Below are 15,809 nucleotides of genomic sequence, written 5' to 3'. Positions count from 1 at the left end.
AATAGTTGAAAACAACCATGTACAAACTCCGTAGAATGTGATCGATCATCGCTAATGTAAAAATGGTACTCCCTCAAAATCTTCCTTTGATGCTCTGTACTTGTAGGTGAATGCATGAATGTTATGTGAACAAATATAGAAACCTGTTGAGATGTATAATACTTTGCTTGCACCTCATTTTGTGGTTGTAGTGTGTAGTTCTCTGCAAAATCTACAACCGAAATAATGTTATCCAATGGAAACCTATCCTTGCACAACTTGAATTGCAAATCCAACCATCGAGCTCTATGGGTATGCCTTGCATACTCGTACATAATCTTTTCACAAAAAAACTTCATGAACTCATACACTGGAATCTTTTCAATAACTAGATCACATCTTTTACCATGTTTCCCATCTTTTAGAGCATATTTCATTGTCTTGAATTTTTCGTAATCTACTATTTCATTTCCAATTGCATGTGTACTATCCATATGTTGACAAGTTGATAAAAGTTGCAAAGAACCACAAAATAAGCACGTACCATCCAAGCATGATGTCTTGTAAAATTGTTGGCCGTCCCCTATTTCACATAAAATGTTGGATATGAATTCCCTTGAAGATCTTGGTGGCTCTTTTATGTCACAATCCTGCAAAACAAACTGAGAATGCAAAACTACGCATATGTGCCTAAAAACATCAAAATGGTTAGAAAATTCAATATGTATCCTACAACAACAAGTTGTGTGTGTGTGATTTATTTTCGCATAAAAAGGTTTACCCATCTCAAAAAATCTTTGACTTATTCGAATTTGAGGATACATACCAATAAATTTTGCAAAAAATTGTGTCTGAGTTGAGTCCAAAAAATGTTTCGAATGTGGCTCGCGATTTTGACTACCAATCCTCCTTCTTACAACATCTCTTTGATTAGGAGAAACACGTGTGTTATTTTTCCAAAAATCTTCGATCAATGATTTCAAGGCTTCAGTAATTTCTTTATCCTTTTGCAGTAGTCTACCGCTAAATGTCCATAACTCATTTTTTGTTGGATCTTCTAATCTCTCACGCGTTAGCATGGCTCTCCTTAAGGTACCTCTACCAATTTTTAATGTTTTGCTTGTCTTTCTCATGAGTTGAGCTTTCTTCATTTGGCTACTTACTATTGTCGATTTGAGTACTCATCTTGTGATATTACTATCTTTGGTGCGTGATTTAGAACCCACTTTGTCATAAGCACTCATTAGATTCTTTACAATATTTCTTTCATTTGAATCATCCATCGTTCTTAGCCCAAGAATCTTCATGATAGGCCTAAATTTCAAATTCCTCATCATTTCAACAAATAATTGGCATTGACCTGTAATATTTAATTCTTCAAAAAATAATCTCCACATATGATTAACTTTTCTTTGACAAGTACACTTGCTAATCTTGTCAAGCATTGATTTCAAAATGTTAGTATCAATATCAATCAAATATTTTGGTTTTCTAAAACGAATTCTAGAAGGTGTTCTAATCTCTTCAATTCTCTCAACATTTTGAACATCAATATAAGGTTGAGTGTATTGCGTACCTTGAACTGAAGATGATGTACCTTGGAAATAAGATGTAAAAGATGGAATATCACCTACTTGATGTGTTGATGTTGCGCTTTCAAGATGACATGATGGAGTGTGTATATCATCGGATCTATAAATCAGTGTCTCTTCAACATGAGAGGATGATATGACTTCAACATTGGAACATGGTGTAGTGGATGATATGACTCCAACATTCGAAGATGGTGTAGCGAACGATATGACTCCAACATTGGAGGATGGTGTAGCTTCACAATTCAATTGTCTTCTTGAGTGTAACAATCTCATTCGTTCTCTTTGTCTTTCTAATTCTTCCTCCTTGTTTCTTTGTACTGGTGGTTCTTGATCCTCTTCGAAAGTTAATTCTTCATCATTTCTTTGCAATTTTCTTTGTTCATGTAGTAATTTCATTTTATGTCTTTTAATTGTCAAATCTCTCTCCCTATCTACATTTGTTTGAATATTTGGTTTCTTCCTTGGCATGATGATGATTTCTACATGTCAAATTATTCAAACATCCGAATTACTTAAAATGTGTAAATTACAAATTATTCAATTACATATAAAAATTATAATTATTTGAATGAATACACAATATATATCAAACGACTTGTCAAATTTCTAACCATTTCGAAATAACATTTCATTCAAACATACAATTTTTAATGAATTCACTATATATTACATAACATATCAAATTATAATCAAATTTGTATCTATATATTGAAAAATAATATTTAAAATGGATTGCACTAACCTTTTCTATTAAAAGAATATTCAAAAATTCTTCAAATCACGTATCCAATGATTGAATTTGGTGTTTGCTAGCTTCCAAAAGTGTTGAAATAGTGTTTGCTAGATGTTGAAACCTGTGTTTTTTGTCAGAATAAGAGAGAGCATAACAGACCAAAAGTTAAAAATGGATGAAATGGGCCCCAAGGTTGGTTTTTGACCATTTTTTGGTGATTTGAGATAGTGTGTACGCACTATAAAGTGTGTACTCACTATAGTGCATACGCACTATCTCAAAACACATCACTCCCCATCCTCCCTACTCTCTATCCTCCCTACTCTCTCTCCCATCCCCTCCCTCTCTCTCTTCCTACTCTCTTCCATCCTTTAATCTCTCTCACCCTCCCTCTCCCACCACCTACTCTCTCTACCTCTCTCACCCCCTCTCCTCTCCCATCCCCGACTCTTTAGATCTCTCACACACACTCTTATCCCCCCTATCTCTCTCCCTCTCCCTCTCCTACCACCTAATTTCTCTCCCCCATCCCCTACTCTCTCTCTTCTCTCCCATCCCCTACTTTGTCTCTCTTACACACATTCCCATTCCCCCTCTCTCTCCCTCTCTCGCTACCTACTTTCTCTCCCCCATTGTCGTACTCTCTCTACCACCCCCTACTCTCTCACCCTCACACTACTACTACCTACTATCTCTTTCTCTCAAGTTCTCTCTTTCCCTATCTACTCTCTCTCCCCCATCTTGTACAAGCTCTCTCTGCCTCTCCCACTCTCTCTCCCATCACCTACTTTCTCTCCCCCATCCCCTGCTCTCTCTCTCTCTCTCATCTCCTATCCTCTACTCTCTCACACTCTCACACTCTCCCCCATCCCCTACTCTCTCTCTTCTCTCCCATCCCCTACTCTCTCACACTCTCACTCTCTCCCATCCCCTACTCTATCTCTCTTACACATACACCCCCATCCCCCCCTCTCTCTTTCCCTCTCCCACTACCTACTTTCTCTCCCCCATCGTCATACTCTCTCTCTCTGCCATCCCCTACTCTCACACTCTCACACTCTATCCCATCCCCTGCTCTGTCTCTTACACACACACACTCCCATCCCCCCTCTCTCTTTTCCTCTCCCACTGCCTACTTTCTCTCCCCTGTCATCGTACTCTCTCTCTCTGCCACCCCCTATTTTCTCAAAACACATCACTCCCCATCCTCCCTACTGTCTATCCTCCCTACTCTCTCTCCCATCCCTTCCCTCTCTCTCTTCCTACTCTCTCCCATCCTTTACTCTCTCTCATTCTCCCTCTCCCACCACCTACTCTCTCTACCTATCTCACCCCCTCTCCTCTCCCATCCTCGGCTCTTTAGATCTCTCACACACACTCTTATCCCCCCTTTCTCTCTCCCTCTCCTACCACCTAATTTCTCTCCCCCATCCCCTACTCTCTCTCTTCTCTTCCATCCCTTAATTTGTCACTCTTACACACATTCCCATTCCCCCTCTCTCTCCTTCTTCCACTGCCTACTTTCTCTCCCCCATCGTCGTATCCTCTCTACCACCCCCTACTCTCTCTCACACTCACACTACTACTACCTACTAGCTCTCTCTCTCCCTCTCTACTCTCTCTCTCTCTCCGATCTTGTACAAGCTCTCTCTGCCTCTCCCACTCTCTCTCCCACCGCCTACTTTATCTCCCCCTTCCCTTGCTCTCTCTCTCGTCTCCCATACCCTACTCTCTCACACTCTCACACTCTCCCCCATCCCCTACTCTCTCTCCTCTCCCATCCCCTACTCTCTCACACTCTCACTCTCTCCCATCCCCTACTCTATCTCTCTTACACATACACCCCCATCCCCCCTCTCTCTTTCCCTCTCCCACCACCTACTTTCTCTCCCCCATCGTCATACTTTCTCTCTCATCCACCGCCTACTTTCACACTCTCACACTCTCTCCCATCCCCTGCTTTATCTCTCTTACACACACACACTCCCATCCCCCCTCTCTCTTTTCCTCTCCCATCGCCTACTTTCTCTCCCCCATCGTCGTACTCTCTCTTTGCCACCCCCTACTTTCACACTCTCTTCCATCCCCTACTCTCTCACTTTCATAGATACACACACTCTTATCCCCCCACTCTTCTTCTTCTCTCCCATCCCCTACTCTCTACATCTGTCACACACACTCCCATCCCCCCTATTTCTCTCCCTCTCCCTCTCCCTCTCCCACTCCCTATCCTACTGCTTACTGTCTATCTCTCTCAAGTTCTCTTTCTTCCTCTCTACTCTCTCTCTCTCTCTCTCTCTCCCATCCCTTACTCTCACTCTCTCTCCCATCCCCTACTACTTTCTCTCAAACTCTCACACTCTCTCCCATCCTTTACTCTATCTCTCTTATAAATAAATACACATTCCCATTCCCCCCCCCCTCTCTCTCTCTCGCAGTCCTTGTCCCACTGCCTACTCTCTCCCATCCCCTACTCTATCTCTCTTAAATGCTTCCATTCCACCTCTCTCTCCCTCCCACTCCCTCTCGCACCGCCTACTATCTCTCTCTCTCTCTCTCTCCCATCCCTCTTCCATTGCCTACTCTCTCTCTATCTCTCTCCCCTCTCTCATTCTTGACTCTCTCTCTGACACACACACACCCATCCCCCCTCTCTCCTCTTCCATCCCCTACTTTTTCTCTCACTTGCTATCCCTCTCCCACTCCCTCTCCCACTGCCTACTTTCTCTCTCACTCTCACTCTTACTCTCTCCCTCTCCACTCTCTCTCTCTACTACCCTCTAGTCTCTCTTAAATTTTCACACTCTCTCCTATCCCCTACTCTCTCTCTCTCTCTCTCTCTCTCTCTCTCTCTCTCTCTCTCTCTCTCTCTCTCTCATACACATTTCTATTCCCCCCTGTCTCCCCCTCTCCCACTCCCTCTCGCATCGCCTACTCTCTCTTCCATCCCCTACTCTCTCTTGAGTTGCTTTGTCTTCCCCCTCTCCTATTCCATACTCTCTCTCTTTCACACACATGCACTCCCATCCTCCTCTCTCTCAATTTCTTCCTCTCCCACTCTATCTCCCATCACCTACTCTCTCTCTCCTCCATCCCCTACTCTGAATCTCTCTCTCCCAACCTGTACTCTCTCACACACTTCCTCTCTTTCCCATCCCCTACTTTAAATCTCTTCCCCCATCCCACACTCTCTTTTTTCCACCCATACTCTCTCTCACACTTCCTCTCTTTGCCACCCCTACTCTCTCTCTCTCTCTCATCCTATACTCTCTTTGCCACCCCTACTCTTTCTCACTTTCTCTCTCCCATCCTGTACTCTCTCCCCTCTCCTATCCCCTACTTTCTCTCTATCTCTTTCATGCACACACATAGCCATTCCCCTATCCCCCCCCCCCCCCACCTAGTTCTCTTTTGCAACTTACATCTTAATAGTGCGTGTGCACTATAGTGCTTGCGCCCTATAGCGCGCACTTGCTATTTAGAATTGAGGTTTAAATAGCGCGTGCACGCTAGAGCGCATGCACGCTATAGGGCACACATGCTATTTAAACCTTGATCAAACCCAAGCCTAAGGCTTGGTTTTGCCTTGGAGATCCAACCCAAAGGTTTGGATTTGATGAACAGGCCTGAGACGTGTTTTCTAGCAAACATACAAAAAATGATTGTTTTTTCTTCTGTGCTCCCCTTCAAGATTTCTCGTGGTTGGGTATCAATAAGATCAAGTTACATAGCATTATAGGTCTTTGTATTCGCTATCTAACCATATAATTTATTTTTAATTTGAACAATTTCAAGCCTTTCATCTATAATTTATTTTGAATGTATGTTCATTTTTTGTCAAAAACCACCACGTACTAATTGGGCTATAGATTTTAGCTCGTTCATTGAATTTTGTAACAACTTAGTTTTTTAGAAACTAGACTCCATTCTACACACTTTGAAAAAAAAAAAGTTTTGATTTTAGATTAGTTTTCAATTATTTCTAGGGGGAGCACACAGATATTTCACGTTTTTGGGATGTGTCTAGTTAAAAAATTTGTTAAGAAAAAAATAGACATTATAAAATTACTTGAAAAATCTGGGATAAACTACATGGTGTTAAGTAACTTTTGACCATAGCGATTAAAAAATTTCAAAAAAAAAGTTAAAATTTTAGGGGGGCCACACTTTGTACTGTGCTATTTTTTTTTGGAATAAACAGTACCACTTTTTGTGGCCCCCTTTTTTGAGGACCTAAAACTAAACCATTTTGAAAAAAAATTAGTAGTTTAGAAACTAGATTCAAAGGACTACGAATTTTTTTTTTTTGTCATATCTGAAAATTTTGAGCGTAACTATCTTCAAATTCTTGTTGAAGTTCAAAATTTGCAGATTTCAGGAAAAAGGTGTCCACTTATACCCCCCTTTTGGCACCACAACTTTGTGCACTTACCCAGGATAGAGTCCAAACTCTCCCCTCCATGCCTCCGCTTCTGCTATGAAATTGAACTCCATTTCTAGCGTCTTCTTGAACCCTTCAAAGGTTCCACCTTATCCACCACCAACAACTAAGTTGTCGACTAGCCCTCTCTTGGCCTAGCTACTCAAGGATTACCCAAATAGTTGCCATAGTTCATTTGCCTCTGATTTGCACATACTCAATAGGCCTTGGATCTTTTATGCCTGGTTTCTCTATAGTCCTCGATTTTATTGCATAACCCTCTGAAAGTGCCTATGACATTTGGATATGGGCTCCACTTAGACCCCCAATCCTCCAACAACTGTAGAGCATGCAAGGTGACATTGTATTAAATAAACATTTCAAAATAAAGATCACATTACATAATAATAATATGGGACTAATCTATTGCGGCTATACTATAACACAAAATTTCATTTATCAGTGGCAGTTAAAGCTGATATCATCATTATTGGCCATCAACTTTGTTTTGTAATTTGTTTTGTTATTTGTTCTTACACCATATCATTTATATTCAAAAAGTCCTAGTCCCCATTTTCGTAATTAAGGATTTGAAAGATCTTAAGATCAAAAGAATTTACCCTGGATAAACTATGATAATTTTATCTTTTATTTAGAGTGTTCCAAAGTGTATCTAGCAGAGTCACCTTTAACGTTGCATCTATTCTTTTATTGACGTCCACATAGTGATTGAAATGCATTATGGTTGTGATCGATAGGGCTACTTTGGTAGAGAATAAAAAATTTGATATAGATTTTGCCAACTATAACTATGAATTTTATAAGATGGATAAAGGAGTATCCATAGTTGCCTATGTATGTGTATATAAGCCAAAAAAAACTTAGAGTGCTCCATCTGGATAAGAATTTACATTTTTATTAAAAAAAAAAATTTTGTGTATGTGTATATGCAACACAATATTTGTTATATGGTATGGTTGATCACCGATGATGGAGGAGGAGAGAGCCGCTATGATTGTTATAAAATTTAATTCTTCTGCATCTAGATCAATTCACTTTTCGGAAAGCATCATATAATCAATTTTTCATTTGCCAAGATATGAATAGCTTATTACACATCATGTGAATTCATTACATTAAAAAAATAGCCTACTAAACGAAATTTAGATAATTTAATATAATGTTTTTATTATTCCAACGCTCTATGAGACTACGTTTGAGAATTTAAGTTATCTTAAGGTATCTTAAGTTATTAATTTTTTTTACTAATAATTTTTTATATTGGATTCTTTCTATAAGATAAACATATTTATTTAAAATAGAAAAAAATAAACTTTTTTTTAGCTATAGATGAGGTGAGTAAATTAAATTCTCTAGTCATGTGATGATACAACAATTAGTTTTTTTTAGGACATGCTTATTAGATATTGGCTTACATAAAGTTGTCAGTTACAAAGTCAAATAATATCTCATACTACATGTAGATTTTTTAACATTATTATATTTTTATTATATAGTTTACTCAATAGTATATAGTTATTATTTGTACCTTCAAAAATTTTGTTAAAATTGTTATATTTTGTTTATTTTATTGTTGTGTACATTTTATCAAAAATTTGCAAAGTGAGACATCCTTAATTTTGAAGATTAGAAAGTTTTTGTATTGTATACTTTTCTTTTTGAATTCAATTATTCCTTTACCTTGAATAGTTTTTCAAGTTACATGTGTTCATGTTGTCAAGTTTTAATTTCCCCCCTTAAAAGCTTGAAGTCATTGGTAGAGGTGAGAGTGTTTCAAAGAGAGATGTGTCTAAGTATGTTTTAGGTCACTTACTTTTCATCTTTCCGGAGTGCTCTACTTTCTTTGTCTATCGATTTTCTGTTGTATTACCCATACCAATCACCTAAGAGAGTTTCCTATTTTTCTAATGCACGTGGGGTTTAGGTGATCTTGGCATGGCCGGGTTATGTTCTGGCATCTTCCTGATGAGAAGTAAGTACCTATTCTCAGTATGAGCATTTTCCATATACTTGATCTCTGTCATTTGTAGCTTCAAGTTCTCAATTTCTTCTTTTTCTTTCTTTGTTTTTTTCATTATTTTTCATTTTTCACTAGAAGCATTTTCCATATGCTTCATCTCTGTAAGTAATATATGAATTGTTGAAGCATTTCCTTCATCCATACAAAATGATTTGAAAATTAAAACCAACAAAAATGTTTCAAAGAATTTACAATTCAAATTAACTCTTGAATTGAGATGTTGTACATTAAATATATTATTAAAGTTGTACAATGTCCCAACTTTTGAATAGTTTAGTCATGGGTATATGTCTCTATTGTATATACAAAATAATTCTATCGTAATTGGAAATCTTTCTTTTAATTTTTTCTTTTCTAATAAAACCTATCGGCATACCCCTTGCACCTCTTTTTGGTGCAAGTGCTAGTTTTAAGAATATTTTGATTTCTTTTTGTCAAGATGTTGATGTTACTTATGTGTCACTTTGAATTGCCACCTTTGATTGATTTTGAGGAGATCTAAAGCAATGATTCATTGATTAGTAGGAGATATTTTAAATAAGTCAAATTATGATACTGTTATCAGGATTTATTGTATAGTTTTTGAGTCAGACTTATTGAACTGTGTTTCATGAATATTAATTCACACAAATCCATCTCTCGTGAGAATAAATGGAATGCTTAGCACTCATTGAATCTATGTAATGCTCACAGAGGTGAAGTACTAAGAATTTCTTCAACAAATTCTTTCGTAATATCAAATAAGATCCATGCTAGAAATCCTCATTGATCTAAATAGTATAAATAGTCATAGTTGTCAAAATATTCTTGATCTTAGTGAAGTTAAATGATTTTCTATGAGTTCATCAAGAATTGAATCTTTTTTTATGTAAGGACTGAACACTAAAAAATAAATAAGATTAAATTATATCTTAAACAACTTCAACAAAATGAATATCTCAATCTTTAAATACAAAGCGAAGAGATATTCAGTACCAACAAGTTGTAAAAAATCAATCTAAATATTATTAAAACCTTGAAAAATAATAATAAACTGACCTAAAACAAGCTTTAAGTAGAAAGTTATTAAAAAAAAAAAAAAAAAAAAACAAATGATCTAAGCTTCTTTTTTTTGGGAAAGAGACTTCTTCAAGTTGCTTACGTAATGAATTATTAAAGCAATCGGAGAGTATCGACCCAAACTATGGATGCCATCGAAATGATGTTTGTTTGTTACAAGCTTTGCTATATTAAGACAACATATTATGTCATCAAAAGAGAGTTGTCATGAAACGATTACAGAAAGAAACTTCGATAGTATTTTGATTTTAAATTGTTTTTTATATTACATCCGAGGATTCCAAGATCACCTGCAAAAGATTCAACATGATTTTATATTCTAACAAGAACAACATAATGTCGTCAAATTTTATTGTACATTGAAAATTTTATTCTAGACTCTGGCTGCTTCCAAAGAAGCTCTTCTCTCTGAAGTGATCTGTTCAAACAGGTCTCGGATCTTCAGTCCTACTATGGTTTGGAACAGTCCCGTACCATTGTTGCTTCCTGGGAAATCAGAATGTTTCAACATCTGCTGAGTTATTTCTCCATAGAATTTTGTAGATATGTTGCTCAAGTGACTCTCCACGTATATTAATTCATCTAATCTGTCAAACTGCCCATCCATCTCCAAGACAGACACCTGATTTAAAAAACAAAGGGTCAAAATCTTGATAAAAATATGATAGTATTAGAAATATCATAATTTGACATGTTGGACAAAATATCTTCTACTTATAAAGGAAATCCTAGATTTGCACTTTTGAAAATGAGTCTTTAATGCAATTAGAATAAGCTGAAACAACATATCCACTTTCATTGCTGTTCATGTTCTAAATTCTCTATGGAACCCACTGCCCATATTTCTGGGTATCCATGCTCGCCAACATACACACTCCCCTTGTTTTCTATTTTCCTAGTAATTAATCTCAATTCTCCACCCAATTTCCTTATTCTCCTTGCTTATCAGAGATAATGAACTAGATAGTAAAAGCCTAACTTCTCTTATATCAAGAATAAACAAACAAGCCATATAAGATAGTCCTTTCTATAACCGTTCTAAACATAAGAACACGAACATTTCCATAATTCATATGAAATTATCAATATTATGCTTATGTTTATAGTTGATTGCGTGATTATTTTTTATCATCAGAATAAGGATAAGAGAAATAGAACATCAGCAAAATGTGACCCAAAGCCTTATGTAAAAATAAAAATAATCACACAACGAATCCAAAAGCACAAAACTTTGACCATTCTAAACATTTCTTCAATCAATGATTGAATGCATGCTAGTAAAAATGAATTGTGTTGCAGGAGGAGGAGATAAGTACCTCATTGTCATAGTAAACGTCGGGGCCATAGAAGAACTTGATGCCTGGATATGAACATGTCAACTTCCTACCACAGGGAATCCATGAGATTGTGGAGCCCTCGTCAAAGAGATAGACAGGATTGAAGTACTTCACCCCTTCTTTCATCACCATCCTCACCCTCAACACCTTCCCCTCATTGTCATCAGGAATTAGCTGCGTAGGCAACACCTGAATCACGACATCCGCATATTGCTTCTGTGGATCTGCAATGTTATTCATAGCATCAGTATAATTATTTAAAAAACCCACAATTTCAGTTGCATGTACTTAAATCAGATAGACATAGTACATACCAATGTAAGCATCAAAATCTGGCTTCCGGGCTTCAATGCTGGCTTTTATGCTTTCTAGGCTGTGACCACGCTCCGCCATGTCACGCTGCACTAATGCTCAACAGTGTTAGCTCAATGGCCACAACATTCCTACTCCCTCTCAATTACCCAACAATTATCCCTAAACATCCCCGAGTTATGATCGTTAGAAAGAAAATCAAAGTGCAAAGGCAAACAAAGAAATTTGCTATGCCAGATGAAAGTGGTACCAAAAAGCAGAGGCAAAGAAATGATATGGCAGATGAAAGTGGTCTCAGAGCAGAGACAAGGAAATGCAATGGCAGATGAAAGTGGTTGTTAGAGTGGGGTTGCTGTTGCATCAATAGATCAAAGGAGAGCCTTGAACATTTTATAATAATATCTCCTTGAGCATTATTAAGGATCTGAGGATTCAAACTTATGGTCAAGCTTCAAAGACCAATCTGTTAGTGTCCGATACAACCACTCAACTTATTATAGATCATTAAGCCCTTGTGATGAATCTCAAAAGAAGCGTTGAACATTTTGCCAATAGCGGATTCAAAGCAGAGGCAAGGAAATGTGATGGCAAATGAAAATGAGATGCTACGTTAGATGAAAGTGGTAGCAGGAGCAGGGGCAAAGAAATTTGCTATGGCTTGCTATGGCAGATGAAAGTTTTGCACCAGACATGAAATTGGGGATGACATTAAAACTAACCTGAATTTTCCAAGCGAACTTAACCTCATTGCTGATGTCCAAATATATACTGAAGTCCAGCAAGTCTCTGACTCTGGAGTCGAACATGGGATGGAGGCCTTCGATGACGAGGACCTTGGGAGGAACAATCTCCTCGGGAGGATCAAGAAGACCAGTGACATGATTATAGATGGGCTTCATAACAGGGGTGCCCTCCTTGATGGCCTTGACCTGCTCATACATGAGATCAAAGTCATTGGCCCTAGGGTCCAGAGCCGTGACAGCCTTCTCTTTTCGCCCAAATCTGTCAAGGGAGTGGTAATCGTCGAGGCATATGACCGTGGTGGTGTCGCTGATGAGGGTGTTTGAGTCAGGGTTCCCGCCCTTGGGGGGCTCCGCAGCGCCCCCAAAGACGCTCGTTAGGCGCCTCATGAAGGTGCTCTTGCCGCATCCTGAATCAGCAGCAAGGCCTATCACCACGGTCTTATCAGCTGAGACCGAGCATATGACCACGGGCCCTCTTCTGGCTCTTCTTGAAATGAAGCTGGAAGGGGGCTTCGAGCAGAATTGGGATGCCAATGACAGAGATGATGATCTGTGAATGCCTGTTGTGGGGGCTGGGCAGGCCATCTTTTTTTTATTATCTCCCCCCTCTTTCTCTCTCTCTCTCTTTTGTGTTTACAACGCAAGAGAGGAGTTGCAATGGAGGAATTGGACCTGCAACGAATGGGTTTTTCTCTCAGTGGGAGATAACGAGGGGTCTCTGTTGGGTTTTGCTCATGAAACATCGCCCATACGTTCCACTTTTGTCCCAAGAGATAACAGGACACGTGTCGTCGGGAAAATCGCAGAATGAAGATGAGGAGAGGGATTTTTGTGTGTGGCCACGGGACATGAGAAATAATGTATCCTTATCGTATATTCTCCTTCTCTTGTGGACCCCGTTTCTGTTTGTAGTTTGTTCCATGCTTCGCTTAGCAATAAACTAGGAGCAGCCCCCAAGGAAACTAACTCTTTTTTCACTATATACATAACCAACTCATTCTTGGATATCACATTTCAATGGAGATTTTCACTATATACAAAACTAGCCAACTTTTGGATATCACATTTCAATGCAGATTTTCACTATATACAAAACTTACTCACTCTTGGAGATCACATTTCAATGGAGATTTTCACTATATACAAAACGAATCAACTCTTGGAGATCACATTTCAATGGAGATTTTTACTATATACAAAATTAACTCACTCACTCTTGGAGATCACATTTCAATGGAGATTTTCACTATATACAAAACGAATCAACTCTTGGAGATCACATTTCAATGGAGATTTTTACTATATACAAAATTAACTAACTCGTGGAGAGCACATTTCAATGGAGATTTTTTCTATATTTCCTAGACTGTGTCAATGAAATATAATCATTTCATTGTCTATATAAACAAAATATGCAAGGGATGATTTGTGTGGGTACATACTTTCAAGAGAAAAGTATTCATTTTTCATTTAAAATTATGAAAATTAGATGTATGCAACTTTCTAACTTTTTTCTTTTTTTCTTTTGATGGATCATGAAGTGTGATCTGAAAAGTAGATGGGAAAGAGTGTTACATAGTCAAAATGCAAAGCCACATCCTTAATATAAAAATTGATTACAATAAGTAGACAATCAATGATTCTAAACAGAACTTAGGAAAAACAACTAACTTACAAACATAATTATGTTGACTATAAACATTATATGAGATTACAAAAGATATGACAATCTATTTTCTTGAACGCAATCTCAAGAAAATAGTACAGCTTGAGTTGGCCTAGTGGTGGAGAACTTGTACTCTTGAAAGAGAGGTCACAAGTTCAAATCCCACTGGGGGGTAGGGTATGTACGCCTCGTTTGTAGCGCCAAGCGCCTCTCGAAGAAGAGTACGAGGTAGTCCCATATCACTGTCACCATATGTAAACCCAAAAACTATGGCATAGTGTCGTGGACTATAAAACCACCTTTCCTTTCCTTTCCTTTCTCAAGATAAGAAAGATACCAATATTCTTCCAAGCACTCCCAAGATCACATAGATATTAGTTATAACTAAATGTTGAAACTCACAACACAAACAATAGAAAATCAGTTACCCAACAATTAACAAACCAACTGGACAAAAGGACGAAAGAGCAACATTTTTTTTTGCAAGAGGCCCTAGTTCTTGAGCAATGCAAACAATCTTATTTTTGAATAGTTGATCCACTTGCAATTTGGTATGCTATCAAGTTACACTTATATTGTAATTTCTTCTCTTGTAAGAGTTAAATAACATAATATTCCCTAAAATCAATTACACAACCTATACTTTGCTCCAATCTATACATCCAACATAGAGAAGATATAATGCATGGAATCATAAACAATAAACTAAACGAGCCAATACCATGGCCTACATATGATGTCTAAATCTAAGGCCCAAATTATCATGCCTCCTACCATGATAAGTCAACATGTTAGCTATTTAGGGGGGAAATGAAACAATCAATTTGTTAATGTAAATTAGATGAGACGACTTCATTAGTTAAACATCTTCTCTGGAAGCCATTAAATACAAGAGAAAGAGGGGTTTTTAAACACTACTCTCAGTAGAACCTAAGTTAAATCAAATTAAATCAAGAGAGGTGAGGGAATGCCAATACTAAACCCAAATTACATCAAGGAAGTACACAAGCAAGCCACCTTTAATGCAATGTTCATTAACCTTAATGTGATTAGATTAAATTGATTAACCTACCTAGGTTAATTGATTTAAATGCAAGAGACACATGTACAAACCTATCAAAGAAATAAATTAAATCTAAGATATGAGGGGAAGAGAGAGAAAGTGATCAACCTCAATTGTGTGTAGCGGAAGACACCTTTTAGCTCAAAAAATAACAAATTGTAGGGCAAAAATTGAAACTAGATCTAGACTCAGAACAAAAAACCTAGAAATTTTAGAGAAGTGTAGATCTCCAAGTACAAGTCAACCTGGTTAACCTATATTGACATATGTTCTACCAAGTTGTCTTGTTCACGAAAGGCATAAATCTAGCTGACCCCAGATCTTATAAAAGCTTCCAATAGTAGGTTTTTGATTCTTAATTTATAATTTTGATAACTTTTTCTTGCACACAAGAAAAATATAATTTCCATTGGGGAGAAGGGTTTGCCTTGGTCAAGCCCCCATTTAGGAATTAACCTTGAAAGAGACAAACAAGTAAAATCATGTAAATAAGTAAGACAAATGCAATAATTCACACAATGCTAGATGTTGTTGATGTTGAATATTTAATGAGAGATGTAGAAAAACTCCACATGCAATGGATTTAACCAATACCAAATCATGGATCCATAGATGTAGATGTGCACAAAGGAAGAAGAAGAAGAATGCCAAGATGTAGATCTCCTCCCTTGATGGCCAACAAAATGTTAGATCTTGAAGAGGAAATGTTCACAATGGATCCTTGAATCTTGAGAAATTCTTGAGAACTTGATATATGCCTTGAGTATGCTTTCTTGATGTCTCTCATGTGTCTGCGGTGGTGTATCAAGCTCCCTTATATACTAGTTTTCGGGATTGAAATCAAAGCGGGGCAACTGAAAT

The 15,809-nt window shown here is 37.6% G+C and overlaps 1 protein-coding gene across 1 annotated transcript; it reads right to left on the bottom strand.

Moving 5' to 3' along the window:
* Window positions 1-10,043: 10,043 nt before the first annotated feature.
* Window positions 10,044-12,925, bottom strand: PRK (phosphoribulokinase). Its single transcript, XM_089805359.1, has 4 exons — window positions 12,196-12,925; window positions 11,479-11,563; window positions 11,144-11,388; window positions 10,044-10,449 (listed from the first exon to the last, which is right to left on the bottom strand). Exons 1-4 carry the CDS (start codon window positions 12,802-12,804, stop codon window positions 10,201-10,203), a joined length of 1,188 nt encoding a protein of 395 aa, XP_089661485.1. The 5' UTR covers window positions 12,805-12,925; the 3' UTR covers window positions 10,044-10,200.
* Between the last annotated feature and the right edge of the window lie 2,884 nt (window positions 12,926-15,809).

This window comes from Cupressus sempervirens, chromosome 10, assembly GCF_028749045.1.
Source record: "Cupressus sempervirens isolate cs-2001-9-10 chromosome 10, ASM2874904v1, whole genome shotgun sequence".
Taxonomy (NCBI): Eukaryota; Viridiplantae; Streptophyta; class Pinopsida; order Cupressales; family Cupressaceae; genus Cupressus; species Cupressus sempervirens.
This window is presented reverse-complemented; position numbering and strand designations above follow the sequence as displayed.